At 39.0% G+C, this 27,554-nt stretch overlaps 2 protein-coding genes and 1 long non-coding RNA gene across 17 annotated transcripts in view; 1 reads left to right on the top strand and 2 right to left on the bottom strand.

Annotated features, from left to right (window-relative positions):
* Positions 1–27,554, bottom strand: part of LOC110183508 (uncharacterized) — a 58,425-nt gene that overhangs the window by 15,192 nt on the left and 15,679 nt on the right. The window lies entirely within an intron of this gene.
* On the bottom strand, positions 1,085–4,448 carry LOC110183536 (uncharacterized). Its single transcript, XM_086827601.1, has one exon. The coding sequence runs from the start codon at positions 2,468–2,470 to the stop codon at positions 1,562–1,564; it is 909 nt and encodes a 302-aa protein (XP_086683727.1). The 5' UTR covers positions 2,471–4,448; the 3' UTR covers positions 1,085–1,561.
* On the top strand, positions 6,100–21,200 carry ewg (DNA-binding protein Ewg). Of its 14 annotated transcripts, none has more exons than XM_086827593.1 (8): positions 6,100–7,297; positions 14,262–15,378; positions 15,469–15,678; positions 16,125–16,664; positions 18,086–18,211; positions 18,281–18,416; positions 18,485–18,606; positions 20,373–21,200. In XM_086827593.1, exons 2-8 carry the CDS (start codon positions 14,689–14,691, stop codon positions 20,568–20,570), a joined length of 2,022 nt encoding a protein of 673 aa, XP_086683719.1. In that variant the 5' UTR covers positions 6,100–7,297; positions 14,262–14,688; the 3' UTR covers positions 20,571–21,200. The 14 variants fall into 14 exon arrangements, with proteins under 14 accessions (XP_086683719.1, XP_086683716.1, XP_086683713.1 ...); XM_086827591.1 differs by having other exon boundaries at positions 6,750–7,297; positions 14,262–15,387; XM_086827594.1 differs by lacking the exon at positions 6,100–7,297 and adding an exon at positions 10,793–11,244.

The following is a 27,554-nucleotide window of genomic DNA, read 5'->3' as shown; positions in this document are numbered from 1 at the left end:
CACACACACAAACAACAACAACATTCAAAGTTTATCCAGCGCCCGTTTTGCACATTAATTTACTGACCTTTTTGCACTTTTTCCATAGTTTTGCAACCGCACCGACCCCCCCTTAAAGCTGTGACACACTGAAAATCTGAATGGGGAAAAACCTTTGAAAACTAACTCTTTTTGTGTATTTACATTTGCAAATTTTAATATTTTTATTTATATATATTTTTGTGTTATATTTTCAAACACTTTAAGGGCTTGCCTTCGCTTTAGTGTCCTTTTTTTTGCACAGTGTGCGAATAATAAGCGGCCAACTCGCGGCTGTCCTCCAGCAACCTCGCTTTTGCCAGGACCACCAGAAGGATAAGAAGAAGCAAAAAAAAGACCCTTAGTGACCGGTGACCGGTGACCAGTGACAGTAACCAGTGACTGGGGAGAGCAGGACGGGGCAGGACAGAAGAGGGCTGAGAGAGGCTGTTACAACATATGATGAATGTGTGACACTTTTGCAGCTTGTTTGTTTGTTTATTGTTCGTGCCACAAGCCCCCATACCGAGAAGGAAAAACTGAATGGGGAAAATCAACAGTCAACGGGGGAAAAAATGCCACGAATTGGGAATTCTCTTCAAGGTTTCACTGAAAAATAGCCAAGAATAATAGAAATTTGGTGCAGCAAGGCGTGAGGATACAGAGGGAGAAAAATCTTGTACAGAAATCAATTGATTTAATCGATTTTTATCGAAGCTATATCGATAAATCACTTAATAATGATTGAGATTGATTTTTGAATATATAAACAAAAGAGATACCTAAGAACCTAAGCTAAAAACCCTAGAAATATAAATAATTTGTACTTAAAAGTATTTAAAGACCAATAGCTTATCTAAAACCCAAGCAAAAGAAATGAAAAAAAAATCCATTTTTCACTTGTTCTCTCTCTTTTTTTTAATATCCTTTGATTAAAATTTTAGTTAGTTAGTTATCCCTTTTTAATTTCCCTTTTACTAATCTCTAAAATTCTTTTGCACAATTTTCTTCCTTTTTTTCTGATCGAATTTTCCCTTTTGTTCTTGGTAAATCCAAATCATTTCTTCTTTATTCCTGTTGCATTCCATTTCCGGTTTTCCGGCGCTTCCGTTTATGATTCCATTGTTCCAAAGGACCCTTCCAAAGAAAGGGAATGTGAGAGAGAACTTTTGTTTGTTTGCTTTTCCCATTTTTAGACGCGGGGAAGGGGGGAGAGTTTTTATAAATTGTATCTTCTGGTCCGCACACATAAGCATATGCAGATTACTTTGCCTGTGTGTGTGTGTGTGTTTGGGTGTGTGTTTTGGTGTATTGTTTGGGGTGTCCTTCCATTTTCAATAACGGCAAAGCAATAAACTTGCCCGAAAACAAGTTTTGCCAGCCAGAAACTTGGCACCACATCTAACGCAGAAGTTCCTGGTTTCGTTTTTTGAATTGGGAGGAGATTTAGCTTGAAGCTAGGACAGTTCCAGATTTAACATAATGTTTAAGGTGCAAAAAATATATATATAGATATAGAAAATAAAAATGAATACTATAGCATTTAGTAAGCCTTTGGCAATGGCCTTCTCTCCCTGTGAGCCCTTAGTTTTCTTTGCAAATTTTCCAACTTGCTAACCATTTCGCTCACCGTCTTTCGAATTAAAAATTGCAGATTTGAAGTTAAAGAACTGCCTTCAAGTTGGTCCATAGTTTGCATGGGTCCCATAGGGTCATCACCACCACCATTACCAAACTGATTGACAACCTTGACATTCCTGGCCAACTTCACATCCAGCCTGGAAATTCTTTCGCTCTGCTTCGTCACTATAAACTGCCCGAGATTGGCTTTAAGTGGCTCAGTTTTTATGGTATCCAGGGAGTTGCAATTGCAACTAACTGGGCTTTTAACTAATGGTACCAGCTTGATGCCTCTTATATTCAGCTCCTGCTTGAGATCTCTGGTCTCATCCTTTAGACGCTGCAGTTCCACCTCCAGCTCGTGCTTCTCCTCCACTTCCGATTCGAGCAAGGCATTCTTTTCGTATTGCTCAAAGAGAGAGTTCTCAATGGTCTCCTTGCTATCCCTGGTAATGCGATGTTCCCGCTCCAGGTCATCATTGTTCTGCTCCAGAATCCGAAGATTCATCTTCATGCCCTCAAACTTCTTGGTGAGAGCTTCGATTTGATTTTCCATATAGGAAATTTCGGTGTTTTGTGAGTTCAACCTGACCATGAGGACCTCTTTCTCTCGCTCATAAATGTTAGCTTTGGCGATCAACTCTTCGATTTGCTTCTCCTTCTGCTCCAAAGTGGCATCCATTTCGATTTCAATGTGACGGGATTGCTCTATGAACTCGTCGTAATCCTTTTTCACTTCCATTAGCTCCTCAAAGTACTGCTGGGAGCGCAGTTTCCAATATTCGCACTCGGCCGAGATGCTGCCAAACGTGGATAATGACGGTGGATCCATCTTTTTGGGTTTACTTGTATTTTTGTTTCAATTTTAGATACTGTCTCTATACTTTTGAATTCTAGTTCTAGATTCTACCTAGAGAACAAAGGGATATGGGGGCTATGACTGTAAAGGCCAAGGCAACCCTGTTGTGGGGTTTATTTACATGACATTAAAGTATATTTCTAAAATTATTGGAAGGGTTAACTAAAATTCCTAAACTAATCCATTTTCCTGTGTTTTACAAATGTTGAAATAAAACTACACGAATTTGTATCAGGTTTACAAGTTAAATTATACTTTAACTTAACTAAACCCCATTAAATATTCAATATATTTATAATCATATATTGAATATTATCATAATTAAATTGAATATATTTTAAAACATAAAAGGAAGCTTTTAAATATAAGCTGCATATACTTCCTGAACTAAGCCATTTCCATGAAATTCTTGTGGGTAAAGTTTGTCCCACGCAATGCGGCACAGCTTTTACATTTGTTCAAGGACAAAATACTTTGAAAGCTTCAGGGTCCTGGAAAAGCTTTCTCAGGAAATTTTCCTCTGAATAGGATGCCTTTGATTTTATATTAAATGAAGAAAAGATGTCAAAAACAGAATTGCTTTTGTTAGTTGTTATACCCTTTTAAGGGTATTATAATTTCATTCAGAAGCTTAAAATACAGTGAAGGAGTCATTTCCGACCCCATAAGTTATATATATTCTTGATCAGCATCAACAGGCGAATCGATCTAGATATGTCAGGAAAAAATTTAATTTTTTCAAAATTTTGAAAATTTTATAAGGGGTTACATCGTTAAAATTGTCAAAAATTTATAAAAATTCGGATTTTTTACAATTTTAAATTTGAGTATGCAAATTTTTAAATCTAATAAAAACTGACATAGGACAGCTTTCCGAATTTAAATTAATGCATTTTTGGCTGAGTAATGACATTTTAAAATTTGATTTTTTTGAAGAAATTGTCATATAAAAATCTCCTAAATATTGATTATAATTATGAAAATATTCTTGTTGATTCTAGTAATGATTAATGTTATTTTTCTACCAAAAATACATTTTTAAAATACATACAGAAAAGTTGCTAATGTAAATGAGAGCTTTACCAGGAAAAAGAGGAGACAGAAACCGGATATAAAAGTGCTTAGATTCCTATGCTTGTTTCGTGATTCCTTCCCAATATTATACCCCTCATCGAGCTTAAAGCTAACGCTACAGTCAAAGCTATAGTTTGTGTTATCAGTTTGCGAGTGTAGGAAATATAGCCGTGTCGAGTGCTCCCTGTACTTGGCCTAGAAAGTGGCAGCAAGTGGCCTAGGAACTGGGAGGAAGGACCTGACCCCGACATGGGGCTCGACTAATCGATGGACACGAGGCGAGGTGTCCAAGGCCAAACAAATGAGCATAAAATGTGCAGGGAGGGCTCGACATTCGAACCCGATTCGATTCGAACCGATTCAAACCAAATCAAACCGATCCAATTATCTCTAACAGAAATTTTACAAAAATAAATTAAGAATTGAATTTATTATTTTCTTTTAAATATTTAACTATATTCTGGTTGGTTTTTCTTAAATTTTTGATATAAAATCATATAGAAAGGTTACTAAAGAAGGATTTACCCTAAAAAAGCCTAGTTTTCTTTTATAATATTAAAAAAACAATTGTTTTTAAATAGAAACAAATTGTTTTTGTGGTTTTTAATAGAGTTTTTGGGTTAACTACCAATAATATATTGAAGTTTTTTTTTTATAATTTTGCAAATACATAATAAATATAGTTTATTTTTTAAAAAGCCCCTAAGCCCGGCATATCCTTACGTAGCTCAAAAAAAAAACAATAACAGAAAATAGAAAATCAAAAACCTAGAGGACAATGTCTTCTTCACATCAAAATAGACGCAGGCGCACTTGGGGACCACGTTGCGTATGAGCCATGTGTTTGTGTCAGTCGTAGTACTACAGCACTACACACTACACACACCAAACACACTACACACACTACACACACACCATACTACACTGCAGCACTACAGTCTCGTGCTCCGGCCGCTGTTTTTCCTTGTGGACACCCGGGGCTTTCCTTGGCGCATTCCTTTGCCACTGCCACAGATGCAGCGACAGGACACTTGGAGTACACAGATGGCAATGTGCCGCCATCGAAGCCAGAGGTAAACATCAGAATCAGAATCAGAGTCCGACTGAGAGTTTTGTCTTGTTTTGGAAACATTATTGAAGCTCCTGCAACCGGCCGGCTCTCCAGGCATAATCCTAGAGGAGTTTAGCAGCAAGGATATCGAGTCCCGGAAGACTCTTCCCCACTATAGAGGGGCAGGTATATATATCTCTATATAGAAATATTTATATATATACATAGGTAGTTTGTAGTACATAAAACTAAGGCACACACACACGTAGCCCAGCTAGTGCTGCACTCCCACACACACACACACACACACACACAGAAAAGAGCGGCGTGACCTTGGGCTCGGGCTGGCCCAGGGGGCGGTACATCAGTGTGTAAAAAAAAAGGTGAAGCGAGTGGCAAAACAATAATAAAGAAAGTTGTATGTGATATAATACAGAGGAAAGTATCAATAATTAAATAGATATTTTTCAAATGCTTGTACAAATATGCATGCATAAAATATAATTAAATTAAATTTAATGCTTTGTTATTAATTATTATTTGTAAATTCATTTAAACCTTTCTTGAATTGCTTTAATTTGTTTAATTTAATTTAATTTGTTTAAATATTTAAAGAATTAATATTGCGTTCTAAGAAGCTTCTTATCTTTCTCTTGAATTCCATTTGAACTTAAACTTAATATAAAAGTATAGTTTAAACAACAACTCAATTAATCTCAATTATTTTGCACACTAGAAACTTGTTTTAACTTCCTTAATTCTATTAATTTTCCTGCTAATAACAGATATATTTAATTTATACAACATTTCCTCAGATCTTTCTATAAGAAACGGAAGTTCCACTGACCCACATCAGCCTCTTGGGGACAGATGGCTGGCCTTAGAGTTCAAGATCAGTGCCAGTCGTTGGGATTCTGGTACCGAATAAATCTCGGTTCCAGTTCCGGTGAGATAAAAATATAACTATATATATATATATATATATATATATATATTTAAAATATATATATATGTACATGTATGTTCAGATAAATAGAACCGAAGCCGGTACCCGCAGAAACCAACATCGTTCGCGCCATGTGGGCTGCCGATAAGGCCTTCTCCTTCGGCATCGTTTCTTTACAAATTCTTTTTTTATATAACCCAGAATCAGAGGGAATTCTTTGGTTTTTTTTTGCGAAATGCGGGCACGCCGCAATCAGTGTTCGAAGAACTCGGAGCTGCCTTCTTTTATCGGCTATCGGTTGCATATATCCTAAATATATATGTTCCGCGAGCGGACTTAAAAACCCCAACGTTCCGGCGGACGGCAGTTAGTCGGCTCCAGTCGTCGTCGCTTTGCGGTTCTCTTCCATTTTTTTTTCTCTGTGTGTGTGTGTGTAAAGGATAAGCAAGTGCCCAGTGTAGTGTAGTGTAGTTAATTGTATGTCAGTTTTTCATTTGGCCTGCCTAGCTGACTTTTCATAAATATTGCTAGCTGCCTTGTGAAGGGCTTACGTGTGATTGAGGTTCAACGGAAAAGGATATAGAAAAGGAAAGGATATACTACGGCTTAGGGTGCGAAATGGAATCGGGAAAATCATACATTTTCGAATTTCTAAGCAGTATAATTTCGAGGTTTTTTTTCTGAAATCAATTTAAAAAGAAGTGTTTCAATCATTATTAAAAGTGATTACACTGCTTTCTATTTGTGTTGTATTTTTTTGAGTGCTTGTTTGCTTTTACTTTCACTTTTATTTCGTTTTATTTCTCGATTTCTGCAATTTTTTATCATTGGGTTGTAATTTCTTACAAAAATCAAATTCAAATTTCAAATGTCTGCCCGCCCAAAATGCAAACCTTCTGGCAACTCTATATAATCGCCCTAGTCCAACCGATTAATCGGCTTACCTTCGCAAAAATCCCGACAGAGGGCGACACTAAGCACTTAGCAAAACAAAAGGAAACATAAAAAATTATGGAAAACTACAAGAAAATTAAACAAAAAACACAATTCAAATAAATCATATTAATAAATTTAATTAAATTCCTGCAAGAACGCTGCCCTAAGCACACTTGAAAGCAGTCATCCGCCCCCCGCAGCTGCATATCGATACATCGATATGCGACCGCCCGCCGCCTATCGCAGCTGCCTGCCTGTTGTCACAGCACTAATGAGAACAAAAAAAAAATACCGAGAACGTCCCCGTTGGAGGAATTAAACGCGAAAATTGCGTGAAAAATCGAGAAAAAGCGCTGCAACGGGGCGGCTAAACGGGCAACGGGAAAGTGCAATAACAACCAGCGGTACTAGCGGGCAGCTGGAAAAGCGCGACAACGGCGGCAGTGCGCAAATGTAAAATGCACGGAATATTCGCATGTGCAGTGTGATAATAAATAAACGCCACAAAATTCGGAGCGACGACGCAGGGGCAAACACACCAATACACACGTACGCCATACACACCAATACCAGCCCAGTGCAGAGCAGCAGCGGCGGCGCGTGTGTGTGTCCCCTCCTCCTACAACTACTGGTATTTTCTATTTGTTGTTGTTGCGCGCCCGTATACGTGTGCGTGTGTTTGTGGTGTGCGCGCCGTGTTATCACAAAGGAGCTGAAAATCCAGGAGACTGGCGGCAGCGACGACAACGACAGCAGAAGCAGCACCAGCAGCAGCAGCAACAACAACACGCAGGTGCGTATGTATATGTGCGATAGTGTGAGTGTTTGGGAAACGGGACGCAGACGTGAAGTCAAATCTGTCGATTTTTCACAGCTATTTTCTTTAGCGCGCAAGCGAGTGCATGTCGCCAATATACATATATATATATATATATCTATATACGTATTATATACACATGGATGTACGGTATTAGTGTGTAGGTGAGTGCGCAAAAGTATCAGAGAGCGGCGAAAATCGAAAATAAGCGGTAAAACTAACGGTTGTTGTTTTGTTAGCGCCACTACTGCTTTGTATGTATTAGATAATCTGACATATGTGTGTGCGTGTGTGTGTGTGTGTGCATGCAGCGTTACAGCGGCGCCTTGAAGGAAAATCCAACTGCGAGTGTCCGTAATTAAAACATGCGCCGCAGCAAAAAACGCGAAAAGGGGGCGGGGGGGGGGGGGGGGGGGGGGTTGAGTTGGTCGCTGCAAACATGGCGTATGCGTAACACTTATCAAATCCAATTGGGAGCACCACCACCACCGCCACCCAGTTCCAAGTTGCATTTCCAGTTCACGCATATTTTCTGTTCAAATTGAGGCCTCAGTGTGTGTGTGTGTGTGTGTGTGTGTTTTCTTTTGGGGGTTGCAACCACCCCCTGTAGATGAAAGATGAAAATGGATACACATATAGAAAAGAGAGAGCGAGAGCAAAAGCAGCATCCGTTGAGATGAGCCTGTCTCCATAATTCAGGACACCACTGTATGTGCGATTTTTTTTCGGGGGTGGATGCTTGTTCTTCTTGTTCACGAAATGTGTACATTTTTCTAAAAACCCAAACAAGTACAGTTCCAATTGGAACAGAAACGTGGCCGTGTGTGTATGTGTGTGTTGGTTTAATCTGCGTGTGAGTGGGTGGTTGCTGCGCCGTCGCCGCTGAATAACGAAAAAAAAAACAACGAGAACCCACCGCCGCATGCGTAACTTATTTTTCTTGCTGTTTCTTTTTCTTTTCGTTTTCTTCTGCTCCTTATCACATTGCATTGTTTTTGTGCGAGGCGACTCTGCGCCAAGTACAAGCACAGTGAGCACACCAATACACTAATAGATGTATAGGGAGTGAGAGAGAGCGAGAACAGTTGTGCTCAATTGAGCGAGAGATAGAAAATAGCTATTGATTATATATTTGCCAACGACAGTGGGGGGAAGCGGAAGAAGAAGAAGAAAGAGATGGGGAGACGAAGCGAGAGCAAAAGAAGCGCAGACAGAGGACGCGCGCACGGTGGGGTCCATTATTCTTCAGGCAAAACTCTTTGTGCAATTCAAGGGCTCTCTATTTAATATCATCCGGAGTTGGTTTTATATGATAAATAACTGTGAAATTCTTTAGTTAATTAAAGAGATTCGGAATTTTACATATTCAATTCAAGTATATAATTTAGTTTAAATCATTGCTTTTATTTATTATTACATTTTGAGCTTTTTATAACAACTAACTAATTAATGGTGTAAAAAAGTACTGTAATTATTTCTAATTTTTACAATTAACTGCACAGCTTCTCACACACTATAATTAGCTGTACATGTGACCCAAGATAATCACAGTCCCGCCCACTGTGCCAGTCGCATTGATTCCCACATTTCCCATTTCCCCCCCTCCCCCCATTACCGTTTGGATTTTGATTTTGATTTCGTTTCTGATTCGATTCCAGCATGCGTCGCAGCCACTGATTGTACGGGGAGGAGGGTGGGCGTCATTGGGCGCATGTGTGCGTTATTCGTGTGTTTGTGTGTGCGCTGACGCAGTGGGAGTGAGTGCAGGCGGTGGGCGCATGCACACCCACTTACTCTCACTCACACGAAAAACCGCAAGTGAAAGAAAGAACACAAAGATGTTCTCTCTGTACTAAGCGTTTTCAAATGTTTTACTCTCCTCTCTCACTCTCTTTTTCTTTCTTTCTCTCTGTTTTTGTGTTTCTGTATGCTTCTTAAAATAGATAGATCACTGACAAAATATCATTTTTCGTACAAAAAAAAAAGAGGAAAAGCAGTGCTAGTGAAACAATAACGGTACCATTCGAATTTAAATTGGGAAATTTTTTTATTTATGGGAGGAACTTTTAAATAAATAATTGGTTTTACAATCTCTTAATAAAAACGTCTCATAAATACATATTCTCCAATCAGACAGACTCCAATTATATCCCTAATATTATTAATATAATATTATTTATTTAGTTCCCCTTATAATTTCTTGGCTTTTCACCTCGAAAGCTGTATGTGTATGTGTGTGTGTGTGTGTGTGTGTGTGTGTATCTGCGTGAGTTGCCTTGACACAAGCTTATAGCATGCATCTCGGGGCACTTGGCGCAGAGCTGCGCACGCAACCCCGCAAAGAAACAAAAGAAAAAAGAAAGAGAGATACAACACACTGGTGGCCATGCAAATAAGTACGCATGCCAAGTAGTTGTATTTCCCAATGCGCATAGTCCAGGGATTAATTGATTTTCTCTCACTTTAAAATATCTACATATAAATCCCGTTAGCTAGCTACTTTATAAAAAGATTGTTTGTTCCTTCCACCCTGAATAATAATGATGAAAACAAAAAATATATAAAGTCACTAGGCAACAATAGAAAGATCCCCCTTCCTTAATAACACCCAAAAGGAGGGATGATTCCTACAAAATCAGGTTGCTATAGTCTCTATACAGATTTCAACCCAGTTTTTTTTCCAATTCTCTCGAACCGCGACTGTTGTTGACAGCAGCAGCAGCAGCGTGTTTGGCACGCGCAAGTGAAACGAGCTTACTTTCAAACAGAAACAACAACAACAACCCCTAAATGTATGGGGGTGGTGGTGGTGTTGAGCGCTCTCCAGGGGTGTACAACACTGACACTGACTAGCTTTGTTGTTGTTGTTGTTGTTGTTGTTGTTGGGTTGGGAGCGAGAGCAAGCAGTGCATGCGTGGCCATATGGTTGCAGTTGAGTGGGGGGGTAGAGGGTGGGGGTTGGGGGTTGGTTTTATTTTTTTTAGGGCAGAATAAGCAGTGAGCAAAGCGCTATCACGGTATAAAGCTGTTGGTTATCGGTCCTGTTTATGTGTGTGTGTGTCTTGTGTTGTTGCCACTCACTAAGGGTGGTGATTTTTTCCACCTTAAGGGTGGGTGTATACACTCTTCTCTCTCTAGATATTACAGTCTCTGTTTAAGTTGCCTTGCTTTTGGGCCACTAGTGTAGTCTCTGCCTTATTTAGAGCTTACAAAGCATTTTTTTCCCCAAGGGTTTTGCTAGGAAAATTTAAATACACAAACACACACACACACACATCCAGGGGGCGAAAGTGACAGGGACAGATATAGAAAGAGAGAGAGACAGCGCAAAGTCGACGCATGGGCGCAGTATTGATTTTTCACTGCGTCGACGTTGCTGCTTTGTCCCAATCACTCCATGGGGTGGTTTTCTCGCCCCCTCTCTTCGCTCTCCCTCTCTCACTCTCTCTCTCACTCTCACCCACTGGCGGCGCAGTCTCGTTCTGGCAGCTCATCGTCGTCGTCGCCGCTGCGTTGCCGTCGTTGCTTTCCGAGTTTCTGAGCAAACGCAAATAGAACTTGAGCGAGCGCACAGAGAAAAGGCACCACAGAGCCACAAACACACACAACCACAGCCACAGCGACGTCCACTTCCAAAACTCAGAGAGCCACAACAAGCGGTGCGGTGTGGTTCGTTCGATTTGCTCGGCTCCCGGGAACTTAAATTTTCAATTCCGGAACTCTCTTCGAACCAAGAAAGCAGTATAAATATTACTTTATTTTATTTTCTGTGCCGAAAACTGAATGTGTGTGTGTTTAAAAACAAAATAGTAATTATATTACGAATATAATAACAAACAAGTATCATAAATCGCCGAGACAAGCAGAAATAAATCAAAAAGAAACAACACACCTTTTAAACATTTACGACTTCTTCACTTTGTGTAAGTCAATCAGATATTGCTTAGTGAGTAGAAAAATATTTGCAACTTTATCAGTGCGCACGTGCAACGGCGGCCCCCCAAGAGAGGACCATATGCCATGGGCGCAGATAGAGAACCAAGAGAGAGAATATGCCTGGAGATTCTGCGCACTGGAGAAGGTTCTCCCCTCATTGAGAAGAATAGAGAATGCACTCAAAGTGCTCTCTCTTTTTCACTCTCTGAGAGAATGTTGTGATCAAAATATAATCTATAAAGAATATTTTCCGATTCTTCTAGTCTTATTTAAGACCTAATTCTTTTTTCCCAGTTCTTTAAATTTTTATTATAGTTTTGTAAACCTTGAATGTGCAGATATCGTAGAAGAGATACTTCAGGAGCTTAGAAGAATAGATACAAAGATATTTTCTTTATAATCTATACATTCTGCTAATTCTTCTAGCCTGTTTTTTAACCATGAGGGTGGTTTTCTTCTTTCAAGAAGAATTAAATTTCACCAGAGCTTTGTTAGCCTTTAAAGTGCAGCAGTCTAAGAGAGAGGAGAAAAGAAAGCCAGAAAGAGAGAGAGAGAGAGAGAGAGAAAGTAAAAGGAAGGGAAGACAACAAATAATAATAATTTTCTTTATAAATGTGTTTTTCCCCGATTATTTTTGTCTTATCAAAGGCTTCCTTTAGAAGAGAATTTAACTTTAAAAGTTCCTTAACAATTTTCAAGGGAAAGATATTGAATAACAGCTTCTACAGAGTGAGAAAAAATAGATATTTTCTGTACGAAATAAGTATGTATTCTACTAATTCTTCTAGTCCTTTCAAAGACCTTTCTTCTGAGAAGAATTCAACATCCAAAGAGCTCTTCAAAGTGCAGATTTCAAAATACAGAAACTTCAGAAGCTTTAGAGAAAAGAATAAAAAAGAAGAGGTAACGCTCCATATGTTTTGGATCATGTCTCTCAGGGTCACTATTGAGCTTTATCAACTGAAAAGTCTCCTTCCACTTTTTTTTTTTATTTTTCCTTCATTGAATTGAGCTACCTGTGCTATATACACACCGCCCTGTCCAAGTACCTTGCACCCCTATATACATATACATATTTATGTATATACATTGGTACGGCTCAGGTTTATCGTTGCCTGAACCTTACAAATGGATCCCCACCGATCCAATACGATCCGAACCCTATAACGTCGCCGCTAATCTGCGACTGTGGGACGCCCGCTCGAATTACAAACAGTTGTGCATATATAAATATATATATATGTATATATATGGCGTGTTTATATACACTACTATATGTACATATATTTCGCTGTGTTATAAAACACTAAATTGTTCGCTTTGTGCTTCTATTATTGTAGTTGTCACAGCTGTTGTTGTTATTGCCGTTCTTCTTGTTGTTGTTGTGGTGTTGCGCATGCGCGCTTTTGACCTGATTCACTTGCCCTTATCAGTTTGAAAAAAAAAGAAAAACAAGAACGATCCAAGTTCTGTAGCGAGTCACAGATACCCTGTAATACAATGGGGGTATATTGCTTGTATAGTAGAGTATAAGATTTATTTTTGGGAAAACTTTGTTGGACATTATTTAATGAGAAAATTAAAGCTTATTATAGGTACAAAAAAACTACTTTAGGGGGTTATACGCTCTGTTTTTTTACAGGATTTTTATGTCCTTTCAGGGTATATAAATTTAGTCCAAAGTAATAATATGAAGGAGTCATTTGAGACCCTATAATCTATATATATTCTTGATCAGCATCAACAGGGGAATCTTTCTGGGCATTTAATAAAGAAACAACATTTTTGTAAATTTTTTTAAAATTTTATTCATCGTTAAAATTATCAAAAATTTATTTAAATTTGAATTTATTTTTTACATTTTTTAATTGAGTATGCAGAATTATTAACCATCAAAAATCTAACATAGGACAGTTTTCCGAATTAAAATTAATGCTTTTTTGGCCGTGTTATGAGATTTTCAAAACTTCAATTTCTGGAAAAATGTGTATATAAAAAATAGATATCAGTTAAAAAATGGTATTATAATTTTAGTCAGAAGCTTATATAGCAGTGAAGGAGTCATTTGCGACCCTATATTCCATATATATTCTTGATCAGCATCAACAGAGGAATCTTTCTGGACATTTAGTAAAGAAACAAAATTTTTGTCAAATTTTTGAACATTTTTTAAGGTGTTTCATCAACAAAATTGTCAAAAATTGATACAAAAATTGAATTTTTTTTTCTTTTAAACTGAGTATGCAGTTTTATTAACCTTAAAAAATCAACGTAGGACAGCTTTCCGAATTAATTTTGGCTATGATATGAGTTTTTTTAAACTGCTGGTTTTCCCAAAAATTTTCATATAAAATATTGATAAATATCGGTTAAAAAATGCTATTTATAAATTAGTCAGAAGCTTAAAATACAGTGAAGGAATCATTTCCGACCCTATAAACTATATATATTCTTGATCAGCACCAACAGGCGAATCTTTCTAGGCATGTAGTAAAGAAAGAAATTTTTAAAATTAAAAAAAAAAATGGTAAAAATTTCAATTTTAAAAATTTTTAAATTGAGTATGTAGATTTATTAACCTAGCAAAAACTAACACAGAACAGTTTCCCTAATTAATATTAATGCTTTTTTAGCTTAGTTATGAGTTTTTTAAAGCTTTAATTTGTCGAGAAGATTATCATAGAAAAATATAGCTTCAAAGAATATGATCCCATTTCCAATTCGATCCCATAATTTGAGTTGCAGCATTCGAAACACCTCCGTCTCGGAAAAACAAATGAGTGGAGTTCACTTGAATCGTAGCTAATGGGTGCATTTAGTGTCCAATTGCCTCCATTTGTTATTCTTGCCGCTGTGGCGTATAATTAGTTTGCTATCAGTGGTCTGGGGGTGGGGGTGGGAGGGGGAAACAAGCAAACAAACACTTGAGTACACTGAGAAATGAATTTCAAACTAATGCCTGGCATGCCTCGCCTCCCCTTCTCCTTCTCCTCTCCACCAACAGCTTCTTATCACACTGCGCATGCGAATAGGACCGCCGCCCGCCCAGCGCCAGTAAGGGGACCGAAGGCGATCCGCTCAGCTCGCTCTCTATCTCAGCTCTCTCTCTCTCTCTCCTGACCGAGTATCCGAGGCGACAGACAGCCGATAAACTGGCCACCACAAGCTATAGGCTCGTCGTAGCGCCGGCGGGCAGCCAGCGTGGAACGGCGGGCAATGTGGTGGTCACCACCACCACCACCAACAATGCCTCCTCGGGCAGCAATTCGAGTGGCAATGCGGGTAGCAGCAGCTCGGGCAGCGCCACCGGTGGCCTCAACGTGACCACCATCACGACGACCGGTGGAGGAGGCGGCGGAGGTGGTGGCAGTAATCAGGTGCAGAGTGGCGGCAATAGTTCCCAGAGCAACGGCACCACCTACAAGATCGAGATGCTGGACGAGGACATCCAAAGTCTGGGCTCCGATGACGATGATGAGGATCTAATTAGCAGCGATGGGAGCCTGTATGAGGGTGATCTCGGCTCCATACCCGTCAACGATGATGTGGCCCATCAGCTGGCCGCCGCTGGACCGGTGGGTGTGGCCGCTGCGGCAGCCATAGCCAGCTCCAAGAAGCGCAAGAGGCCGCATTGCTTCGAAACAAATCCCTCGGTCCGAAAGAGGCAACAGAATCGGTTGCTTCGCAAGCTCCGTGGCATCATCTACGAATTCACCGGCCGGGTGGGCAAGCAGGCTGTGGTGCTGGTGGCTACGCCCGGAAAGCCCAATACCAGCTACAAGGTTTTCGGGGCCAAGCCGCTGGAGGATGTGCTGAGGAATCTAAAGAATATCGTTATGGATGAACTGGATAATGCGCTGGCACAGCAGGCGCCACCACCGCCGCAGGATGATCCGTCGCTCTTCGAATTGCCAGGCCTGGTTATCGATGGCATACCCACGCCCGTGGAGAAGATGACGCAGGCGCAGCTGCGCGCCTTCATCCCGCTGATGCTCAAGTACTCCACCGGCAGGGGGAAGCCCGGCTGGGGCCGTGAGTCGACCCGTCCGCCCTGGTGGCCCAAGGAGCTGCCGTGGGCCAATGTACGGATGGATGCACGCTCCGAGGACGACAAGCAGAAGGTGGGTGGGGTGGGTGTTGCAATAACCGCCCCCCAAATCTCTCCCGAAATGTACTAATTCTCTCTCTTTCTCTTTTTGTTCCACCTACAGATCAGCTGGACGCATGCCCTGCGAAAGATTGTGATCAACTGCTACAAGTACCATGGCAGGGAGGATCTGCTGCCCACCTTTGCCGATGACGAGGACAAGGTCAATGCTCTCATTTCACAGTCGGGCGACGAGGATGAGGATATGGAGCTGTCCAATCCGCCCACCATACACACGGTGACCACCATGACGCCACCGACAGGCAATAGCAATGTGAGTTTTGAACAATATTGGGTCGAGGTATGGTTAAGGAAAGGGTTTTCCAACCAGAAGAGGTGTGTGTGCGTTAGAGGAAGGGATTTTGAACATGTAAATTGGGGGATAAGTGAAAGAATGCATGCTCAAGGGTACAAAAGAGAGATGTGTGTGTGTGAATGGTCTAGAGATGGGATGAAACCCCTAAATAATGCATAATTAGCAATGAAAACATATAGTCGGTATAACCTGGACTATAAAGCATTCTTTTGTCCTACATTTTTTGTGTCCACATTTTGGGATAAACTAACCAAAACCGCCCCCATATTTCATACCTAATTACTAATTCTGCACTCACTAAACTAAACCGGGCACTACTATATCATCACACGGAAGCAAAGCATTTATCAGCAGCAACTAATTCACATGACAAAAAAAAATCTACATCAAATCATCACACACAGCAACCGCAGCAGGTGAATGTGGTGAAGATCAACAGCGCCGGCACCGTGATCACCACGCACACGGCCCAGAGCAATACGCCCGCTCCGACGATCATCCAGAGTACCAACAACCAGCATGTGACCACAACGGCCACGTTGCCCGCCTCCACAAAGATTGAGATATGCCAGGCGCCTGCGCCGCAGCAGCAACAGCAGCAGCAGCATCAGCATCAGCATCACCAGCAGCAGCAGCAACATCACCAGCAGCAACATCACCAGCAGCAGCAGCAGCACCATCATCAGACCAGCGTTCCAAGCACCGTTCACATACAACCGGTGAGCGGTGGCCAACCGCAGACCATTCAGCTGACCACGGCCAGTGGCACTGCCACGGCCACAGCGGTGCCAACGACAGCTGCTGCCGTAAGTGCCGCACAAGCGGCAGCGGCAGCCGCCGCGCAAGCAGCCGCCGCCCAATCGAATGCCCAGCAGACGGTCACTGCCCAGCAGATAGCCAACGCCCAAGTTTGCATCGAGCCCATAACGCTGAGCGACGTTGATGTTCGTACTAATCCGACTGAACTGCCCCTTGAGTTGCCACTAATCGAGCCTGGATTGGGATTGGGATGGGAATGGGCATGGGGATTGGGGCAGGGATTATTTGTCGTACTATGCACTAGGTTTTCGCTTCGTTTTCGGGTCTATAAAGGGGTCCTGCCAAAAGTTGGCTGCCTTTCTACTATATATTTATAGATTTACAGTAATATTATGAAAAGGATGTCTTTAAACTCACTAGTAATGGGAATATTGCATAGGGAATGTGGCTAGATCGATCAAAAAGTATATATATATGATTAATAGGATCAGAAATCAGTCCTTCACTGCCTTTCAGCTTTGTAATTGACATTTTAATAGCCTGCAGGGGTATAATAATAAGAAAGATGCATAAGGACATTTCATTTTTGTACTTCCTTGCTAGCAGAAAGTTATTGTACGCCTTATGTATCCTTCTTATATTGATTTGTATACCCTTGCAGGGTAGTCAAGAAGCTTGAAACACAGTCTAGGAATTATTTCCGACCCTATAAACCATATATATTCTTGATCAGCATCAACAGCTGAATCGATCTAGCTCTATCGGGTCAAAGAAGAACTAAAAAGTATGGGAAATGTTTAAAGAATAATTATTGTAAGCGTTATACATCTTAAATGATGTATTTTTTTGTAGCTCAAGCCCTTTTTTAGAACCTAAAGAAAGTATTTTAGGCTTTTATGGGCTAAGATAAATTGTAAAAGGAAATTAGGGACTAAGCAGGTCTTTAGAAGTGAGTTTTCTAGCGAGTCCTTTGTGCATAGTCGACAATTCTATACTCGCTGCCTCTCTCTATCCCTTCCGCTCTCTTCTATATCCTGTTTTTCTTTTGCCGCATTTTTGTGTTGGCTCAAATTTTGGTTTTTAAAAATTCTAGATGTTATTGTGTTGCCCTTATTATTGTTACTACACTTATATATATTTTAAGTAACCGCAAAAATGTATCTTATGCTTTATATAATTTAAGACTTGAATTTTACTTTCCACCTTTTTTGTTATATATTTTTTTGTATGCCTTATATTTTTTTTATGTCTATTTCAGCTGATTGTTATTGTTGTTGTGCAAGTGCAACTCGTCGAATTATTGGTTTACTCATCATTATTTGCATCCACATCCCGCACAAAAAACACTCGTCTTCACATGTAAATACGCTTTAAAAACGCACACAAAAAAAAATAAACAACGAACCACAAAAAAAAGAGAAGAGAATTTACTAATTTTGTTTGTTTAAGTTCATTAAAATATTTGTATATGATTTCTGCTTGGATTTATGTTGTAATATTTGTAGCTTCCCTATTTATTGCTTTCCTATTCCCTATTCTTGCGTTTTCCCTCAATATTCATTCAATTTATCATTCAAAATATTAATAATTCAAAATCTACCAACAGTACACCACGCAAACGGTGCTCTCACAGAATGCCGATGGCACCGTATCCCTGATCCAGGTGGATCCCAATAATCCAATAATTACGCTGCCGGATGGAACCACCGCTCAGGTGCAGGGTGTTGCCACGGTAAGTCTCTTTCTCTCTCTCTTAATTAAATTGGAAAATTAATCTAATAAATTGTATAATTAATTATAGCTTCATCAGGGCGAAGGCGGTGCCACCATTCAGACCGTACAGAGTCTCACCGATGTCAATGGCCATGAGAATATGACTGTGGATCTCACCGAGACGCAGGATGGCCAGATATTCATCACCACCGAAGATGGTCAAGGTAAGAGAGTGCGAGATTATAAAGAATGAGAATGAGAATCCTAAATGCAATTTCTTTAACCCTTTCAGGCTATCCCGTATCGGTCAGCAATGTGATCTCGGTGCCCGTCTCCATGTACCAGTCGGTGATGGCCAACATGCAGACGATTCAGACGAATAGCGATGGCACCGTGTGCCTGGCCCCCATGCAGGTAGATACCACAGCCACGCGTGGCACAACTGTGGCCGCCAGTCCGTCCTCCTCCTCGGGAGGATTAACTGGCGGCGTACAGTGTTATTCGCTAATTAGTGCCGGCACTGCAGCGGTTTTGAGCCGCCGCAACCAGCCGGCGGCCACTACGGGGGGGCGTTACTACCTGGCAGCGGCTAGCTCCACCAGCTCTCCTAGTACTACTACTAATAATAATAGCAGTAATAATAATAGCAGCCTCACAAACAATAATAATAATAACAACAATAATAATAGTAGCATTAAGATGCCTTTGCCCATTGTGCTGGCCACCCCTGCCACTCCTCAGCCTGCGCCCAGCACAAGATCCTCTCGCAGGATGGCTGCAGGCGAGGCCGAAGGAGCTGGCTTGTTGATGGTACAAAAGCGCAGAAAGCTGGGCAAGAGTAAGGCCAAAAGCACAGCCAGTGAGGCATCTGGCTCCTCCACCTCAGCCTCCATACGTTGCGTAAATAGCGATAGTTTGATCAATGTGCAACTGCAGCTGCCCTCCAAGAGCATCAAGCAGGAGCACCTGGAGTAGTAGATCTCTCCCACCCCAAAAGAAAAAAGAAGCCACATCTCGAATCTAGTCAAGAGGGAAGAATATATAGCAGAAAGGGAATAATAATAATAATAATACAAAAAAAGGAAGCGCACTTGCCATTTTAAGCTTAGAATGAATGCCAAAAAAGAAGGAATAGTAACTAAATGAGAAGAATAGTAACTAAATGAGAAGAATTTAAGGGAGACAAGAATCCACACCAAATCGAAACCAATTTGTTGATAATTGAAACCAAAAAAATCAAAAAAATCATGAAAACAAAAACATAAAAAACAAATGAGAAGAAATCATGTATAATTTTGTTCCTAAAAGCATAGGAAATGCAATTGTTTAAATTTTAGCTAGTGTTTAGTATTAACTAGTTAGTAGAGGATCTAGCAGCGGCAACACAAACCAAATATTAACCGTACGTAGTCAGAATTAAGTTTTGTTGTATTTCTCAGCACAGGGATTAGACTTTTGGTGCAATTTGTGAATTTTTAAAGAACCCAACCCACAAAAGTAGTCAATTTAGCATTGAGAATGCCCATAGTAGCTTAGCCCTAGTCTAAGCCATTTAGCCTTTAGTCGCATCCTTAGTCGTTAGTGTTGGTCTTAGTCTTAAGCTTGGGTGTGCTTGAAGAAGAAATGCAAAAATTTGTATGTTATAATTGCTATTGTGTTTATACCACCCCACCCCCCTACACCCCATGCCCCCTATATTATTATTATCATTATTAATATTGTGTTTACATGTTTTATTTTATTATTATTATTATTATTATTATTATATATATTATGTATTATTGAAATTACTTTTTACGTTGTTCTAGACCAAATTTTATGTTTTAAGAGCGAGAGAGCGAAAGCCAACAAATTTTATTGAATAAAACCTTTTGTTGTTGTGATTTGATTATGATTTGAATTTGAGTTTTAATCTTCTTTCAAAGCTCAAGATGTAAGTAATAGATGTCCTTTTACTTTATTTAATTATTTAGCTCACGAGAGTAAGTATTGCTATAATTATTTCATATTTAATATTATTTATATTTAATTTGATTTGATTATAATTTATTTACTTCCAGCAAATGGAATGATGCTAGTGTTCAGGGACAAACCAAATGCTAAGCGAGTAGCGAAAGGATTAGTTTTAATTCCCCAAAAGAAACCCTATTTAATCACAACAATTTCTTTCATTTCCCCAGGTGGAGAATGGCGATCAACTGGAGACCATAACCATGTCACCGGGAATGCATCAAATGATGATCCAAGGCGGTCCCGGTCAGGAGCCGCAGCTAGTGCAGGTGGTTAGCCTGAAGGATGCCACGCTCCTGAGCAAGGCCATGGAGGCCATTAATTCCGGGAATGTCAAGACCGAGGATACGATTATAATGGAACAATAGCTGGAGCCCATAGACGGCATGATCTCGCCGGGACTGAGCGAGTGAAATGGCTGTACTCCCTGGGCAATAAAGCAACAACTCTCCCCGAGTCCGGGCTAAAGGATAACCCGACTCTCTAGTCATGAGAGGAAACGAGAGGAAGAGAGAGCGTACTCTGTAAAAAGCGATCAATCAGTCTAGTCTTCGCGTAGGAAATATCTATTAATTAAAATTAACTCTTGACTCCGTAAATGTATTCCCCCTTTTTTTTTGTGAGTGTGAGTGATGTTTTTGTTTCTAATAACTTTTTTTTGTGGCTCTATAAATAGTTCAATTCTGGGCTGGATACTCATAGATATAATATCGTAATATACATATACATATGTCTAAGCATTATAGCATTATATCTACTATATATATATAAATATATATATGCGAGAGTTTGCAATAACCGAATATTTAACGAAAAACGAGAGAGCAGAGATTACAAATTAATTAATTATATATATACAATCCCCCAATGCAATGTAAACAGACAACATCACTTTAAACATAATTAAATTAAATAATTACCTAATTAATAACGATTAAAAACCGAACCCTATAAGCTATAACTCTATCGAATAAAAAATGACCCAAAAAGTGCAAAAATTCCCCCGGACTGATTTAGTGGGGGAAGGAACGATGGGAAGCAGGGAATCCTGTGGATGCAGCGTGTCCAAAAATCGCTGGAAGGTAAGTTGCCTCTCCTCTTGGGAGGATGAAGCGCCTGGAGGCGACCTAGTTGGAGTTGCAGGATATTGCGAACCAAAGGAAGATCGATCATGCCGAGAGGATGATACTGATCTAGTCCATGGGCACTCAAAGGACCTTTTAGCAAAGTTTTCTTTGCCTAGAAATACTCAAATCCTTTAACCTTTCGGATATTTAAAAACAAGCCACAATTTACGATTAACGATAGCATCTAATCTTAACTGAATAATTCGACTTTTTCGAAGCGATTAAATCAGAATCGAAGAGGGAATTAGTTTTCTTTTAATCAAGTGCAAGACTATATTTATACCCTTATAGGGTATTATAATTTCAGTCAGAAGTTTGCAACGTTTGTTAAATGTAAAAGATCAGTAAGTATCTTTCAACAGTAAGTTACACCGAACAGTAAGTATCTATCACTAGTAAGTATCTATGAGCAGTAAGTAACTCTGAATAGTAAGTATCTAAAATCAGTAAGTAACTCTGAACAGTGAGTATCTATGACCAGTAAGTAGCTCTGAACAGTGGGTATCTATGACCAGTAAGTAACTCGGAACAGTGAGTATCTACGACCAGTAAATATTTATGATCAGTTACTAACTTTGGACACTTGTAAACAATGACTTGCAACTTTTGTAACACAACACGTATCCGAGCCTTGGCTGGTAGAAGATACTTCGTTCCGGGGATGTTTGAACCAGTTGGGAATCATAAGTACAGATGTGCGAGATTTGTTTTGGAACAAATTTAAGTTATTTGAATGAAACTATGGAGTTTTTCTTCTATATAATTTTACTGGTATATAAATCGGGATATGCCGAATCGGTGGACTATATATATACATATATATAGCTGCCATAGGAACAATCGGACGATTTATAGAACTATGATCAGTAAATAACTATGACCAGTAATTAACTACGCTTAGTAAGTTTCTATGAACATTACGTTACTCTGAACAGTAAGTATCTATGACCAGCAAGTAACTATGACCAGTGAGTAACTCTGATCAGTAATTAACTTTGAACAGTAAGTATCTATAATCAGAAGTATCTTTCAACAGTAAGTCTCTTTAGAAAGTACCTTTGACCAGGAAGTATCAATGCAAATTAAGTAACTCAACACTTATTAACTATGATCAGTAATTAACTTTGTTCAGTAGGTTACCTTCGACACTAATTAACTTTGAACACTAATAAACAATGACTTGCAACTTTTGTAACACAACACATATCTGAGACTTGGCCGGCAGCAGTCACTTCGTTCCGGGGATGTTAGAACCAGTTGAGAATCATATGCACAGATGTGCGAGATTTGTTTTGGAGCAAATTTAAGAGCAAGCTATTTAAATGAAACTATGCAATTGATTTTCTATAAAATTTTACTTGTATATAAGTCGGAGCATGCCGAATCGGTGGACTATGTTATATATATCTGACATAGGAACAATCAGACGATTTATAGAAATATGATCAGTAATTAACTATGACCAGTAATTAACTATGACCACTAATTAAATATAAGCAGTGAGTAACTCTGAGCATTAAGTAACTCTGAATACTAAGTATCTATGACAAGTAAATATGATCAGTAAGTATCTATGGCTAGTAAGTATCTATGCCCAGTAAGTATGTTTGATCAGTTACTAACTTTGAACACTTGTAAACAATGACTTGCAACTTTTGTAACACAACACATATCTGAGACTTGGCCGGCAGCAGTCACTTCGTTCCGGGGATGTTAGAACCAGTTGAGAATCATATGCACAGATGTGCGAGATTTGTTTTGGAGCAAATTTAAGAGCAAGCTATTTAAATGAAACTATGCAATTGATTTTCTATACAATTTTACTTGTATAAAAGTCGGAGCATGCCGAATCGGTGGACTATATATAGCTGACATAGGAACAATCAGAAGATTTATAGAAATATGATCAGTAATTAACTATGACCAGTAATTAACTATGATCACTAATTAACTATAAGCAGTGAGTAACTCTGAGCATTAAGTAACTCTGAATACTAAGTATCTATGACAAGTAAGTAAATATGATCAGTAAGTATCTATGGCTAGTAAGTATCTATGCCCAGTAAGTATGTTTGATCAGTTACTAACTTTGAACACTTGTAAACAATGACTTGCAACTTTTGTAACACAACACATATCTGAGACTTGGCCGGCAGCAGTCACTTCGTTCTGGGGATGTTAGAACCAGTTGAGAATCATATGCACAGATGTGCGAGATTTGTTTTGGAGCAAATTTAAGAGCAAGCTATTTGAATGAAACTATGCAATTGATCTTCTATACAATTTTACTTGTATATAAGTCGGAGCATGCCGAATCGGTGGACTATGTTATATATATCTGACATAGGAACAATCAGACGATTTATAGAAATATGATCAGTAATTAACTATGACCAGTAATTAACTATGACCACTAATTAAATATAAGCAGTGAGTAACTCTGAGCATTAAGTAACTCTGAATACTAAGTATCTATGACAAGTAAATATGATCAGTAAGTATCTATGGCTAGTAAGTATCTATGCCCAGTAAGTATGTTTGATCATTTACTAACTTTGAACACTTGTAAACAATGACTTGCAACTTTTGTAACACAACACATATCTGAGACTTGGCCGGCAGCAGTCACTTCGTTCTGGGGATGTTAGAACCAGTTGAGAATCATATGCACAGATGTGCGAGATTTGTTTTGGAGCAAATTTAAGAGCAAGCTATTTGAATGAAACTATGCAATTGATCTTCTATACAATTTTACTTGTATATAAGTCGGAGCATGCCGAATCGGTGGACTATGTTATATATATCTGACATAGGAACAATCAGACGATTTATAGAAATATGATCAGTAATTAACTATGACCAGTAATTAACTATGACCAGTAATTAACTATGACCACTAATTAAATATAAGCAGTGAGTAACTCTGAGCATTAAGTAACTCTGAATACTAAGTATCTATGACAAGTAAATATGATCAGTAAGTATCTATGGCTAGTAAGTACCTATGCCCAGTAAGTATGTTTGATCAGTTACTAACTTTGAACACTTGTAAACAATGACTTGCAACTTTTGTATCACAACACATTTCTGAGACGTGGCCAGCAGCAGTCACTTCGTTCCGGGGATGTTAGAACAAGTTGGGAATCATATGCCCAGATGTGCGAGATTTGTTTTGGAGCAAAGTTAAGAGCAAGCTAGTTGAATGAAACTATGCAATTGATTTTCTATACAATTTTACTTGTATATAAGTCGGAGCATGCCGAATCGGTGGACTATGTTATATATATCTGACATAGGAACAATCAGACGATTTATAGAAATATGATCAGTAATTAACTATGACCAGTAATTAACTATGACCACTAATTAAATATAAGCAGTGAGTAACTCTGAGCATTAAGTAACTCTGAATACTAAGTATCTATGACAAGTAAATATGATCAGTAAGTATCTATGGCTAGTAAGTATCTATGCCCAGTAAGTATGTTTGATCATTTACTAACTTTGAACACTTGTAAACAATGACTTGCAACTTTTGTAACACAACACATATCTGAGACTTGGCCAGCAGCAGTCACTTCGTTCCGGGGATGTTAGAACAAGTTGGGAATCATATGCCCAGATGTGCGAGATTTGTTTTGGAGCAAAGTTAAGAGCAAGCTAGTTGAATGAAACTATGCAATTGATCTTCTATACAATTTTACTTGTATATAAGTCGGAGCATGCCGAATCGGTGGACTATGTTATATATATCTGACATAGGAACAATCAGACGATTTATAGAAATATGATCAGTAATTAACTATGACCAGTAATTAACTATGACCAGTAATTAACTATGACCACTAATTAAATATAAGCAGTGAGTAACTCTGAGCATTAAGTAACTCTGAATACTAAGTATCTATGACAAGTAAATATGATCAGTAAGTATCTATGGCTAGTAAGTATCTTTGCCCAGTAAGTATGTTTGATCATTTACTAACTTTGAACACTTGTAAACAATGACTTGCAACTTTTGTAACACAACACATTTCTTAGACTTGGCCGGTAGCAGTAACTTCGTTCCGGGGAGGTTAGAACCAGTTGAGAATCATATGCACAGATGTGCGACATTTGTTTTGGAACAAAAGAGCAAGCTATTTGAATGAAACTATGGAGTTATTCGTCTATATAATTTTACTAGTATATAAGTCGGACCATGGCGAATCGGTGGACTATATATGTACATATATATAGCTGCCATAGGAACGATCGGACGGTTTATAGAACTATGGTCAGCAATTAACTATGAGCAGTAAGTAACTCTGAACAGTAAGTATCTATGACCAGTAAGTATCTATGACCAGTAAGTAATTTTGATCAGAATTTATGTTTGATCACTTACTTATTTTTGAACACTAATAAACAATGACTTGCAACTTTTGTATCACAACACATATCTGAGACTTGGCCGGTAGCAGTCACTTCGTTCCGGGGATGTGAGAACCCGTTGGGAATCATATGTACAGAACAGTAAGTATCTATGACCAGTTATTAAATATGATCAGTAAGTATCTATGACATGTAAATATCTATGACCAGTAAGTATCTATGGGCAGTAAGTATGTATGATCAGTTACTAACTTTGAACACTTGTAAACAATGACTTGCAACTTTTGTAACACAACACATTTCTGAGACTTGGTCGGTAGCAGTCACTTCGTTCCGGGGATGTTAGAACCAGTTGAGAATCATATGCACAGATGTGCGAGATTTGTTTTGGAACAAATTTGAGTGAAACTATTGGGTTATTCTTCTATGTAATTTTACTAGTATATAAGTCGGAGCATGGCGAATCGGTGGACTATATATATACATATATATAGCTGCCAAGGAAAAAAATAATTCTAACTTTTCCAGTTTTCAATACATTTTCATCAAATTTGACATAAGTGATAGTATATTCGACTAAAATTTTGTGTAAAAATGAATAAAATGAAAGCAGGCATTTCTTCATTGTTTTTTAACATAAATACATATAAACTATAATGTATTGCTTCCTTTCTTGATTAATTTTGATCTCTCGATCTGCAATCTGAAAGGGTGTATAATCTTCTGTTTCTATACTCAAATTACCATTTTAATTGATACAAATATAGCCACCTTAATGGTGATTCTAATAAGCTGGCAACGACTGTACAATATATTGGCTGAAAAAAACCTGTTTATTTTTTTTAAGACTTGGCAACGTGTGTTGTGCCTGCGAAAAAAATGTAAACAAGTAAAAAAACAAAACAAAAAAAGGAAAACAACAAATTAAACATGTTCGAAAAAATGCCAAAACAACTTTTGCAATGGGTGAAAGATATTTACAAGCAATTTCATGCTTTCTTTGGCTCCTCGAAGTCGGAATCCTCAATGGATTTTCACCATTTTCCTGACATTTTGGTGCGTGAAAGATAGAGGAAGTAGGAGATATTTCTTCAAAATATTTGTAAGATTTCTCAAGATAAGAGGGAGGATTTATCTATAAGAAAATATGCTATGGTATTTGCTAGTTTCGATGCTAATCGTCGTTGCCCTCGAGTGGCTTTTCATGACGAAAAGGTTATTGATCGGTTCGGTTCTCGCCTCCAGATTCTTGACAACAATTCTGCGATATTCTCCTCTGTTCTGTCTTCTGTCCCCAAAGGCAGCTGGGGATGAGGCCAGATTCCTCTTCTACTGGAAAAACTCGTTTCGCATTTCGCGTTTTTGCGTTTTTCCTCAAGAGCCTAAACCAAAATGGTAACTCAGCTCTTCCTCAAGCGATCGATTGAAGGCAGAGGAAAAAGAGATTGGTTTTTCCAGGCACTGTAAGAAAAATAAAGGAAGAATGTGGGACAACATGGGAGGATGCTATCCTCAAAGAGTCGATCTGTGTATCCCTTGTTATTTCCAGTGCATATTTCTTCTCTGTTCGAATGACTGTGAGCGTTTTTCCTTAAATAACGTCAACAGGTTTTTCGGTCAATTGCAATTGGAGCCCCGCTTTTCGCCCGCTCTTAGTTTTCCCCCTCTATCGCCTTGCAGAAAGTTTTTCTTGCCTTGCAGGTTTTCCGTCAGGCTTCGGTTATAGCTTTTTGTTCCCATTCTATATTGGCTACCAATCCCGTTTGTGTTATACCCAATTTTCTTTTGCATTCCATCAGGCCATTTTCTGCTCCATTTTCCAAGTCTTTAATTTCCCAAATAATCCAATTA

This window comes from Drosophila serrata, unplaced genomic scaffold, assembly GCF_035046125.1.
Source record: "Drosophila serrata isolate PLE 108 unplaced genomic scaffold, ASM3504612v1 contig_176, whole genome shotgun sequence".
NCBI lineage: Eukaryota > Metazoa > Arthropoda > Insecta > Diptera > Drosophilidae > Drosophila > Drosophila serrata.
Note: the sequence above shows the minus strand (reverse complement) of the source record. Positions and strands in the feature narration are given on the sequence as shown.

What these genes read in the sequence shown, in the direction of transcription:
- LOC110183536 (XM_086827601.1), bottom strand. Translation starts at nt 2,470, where the DNA reads ATGGATCCACCGTCATTATCCACGTTTGGCAGCATCTCGGCCGAGTGC.
- ewg (XM_086827585.1), top strand. Translation starts at nt 14,689, where the DNA reads ATGCTGGACGAGGACATCCAAAGTCTGGGCTCCGATGACGATGATGAG. An exon ending in TAACGCTGAGCGACGTTGAT is followed by an intron (nt 16,665 to 18,085) that starts GTTCGTACTAAT and finishes ATCTACCAACAG; the next exon opens with TACACCACGCAAACGGTGCT. An exon ending in CACCACCGAAGATGGTCAAG is followed by an intron (nt 18,417 to 18,484) that starts GTAAGAGAGTGC and finishes TAACCCTTTCAG; the next exon opens with GCTATCCCGTATCGGTCAGC.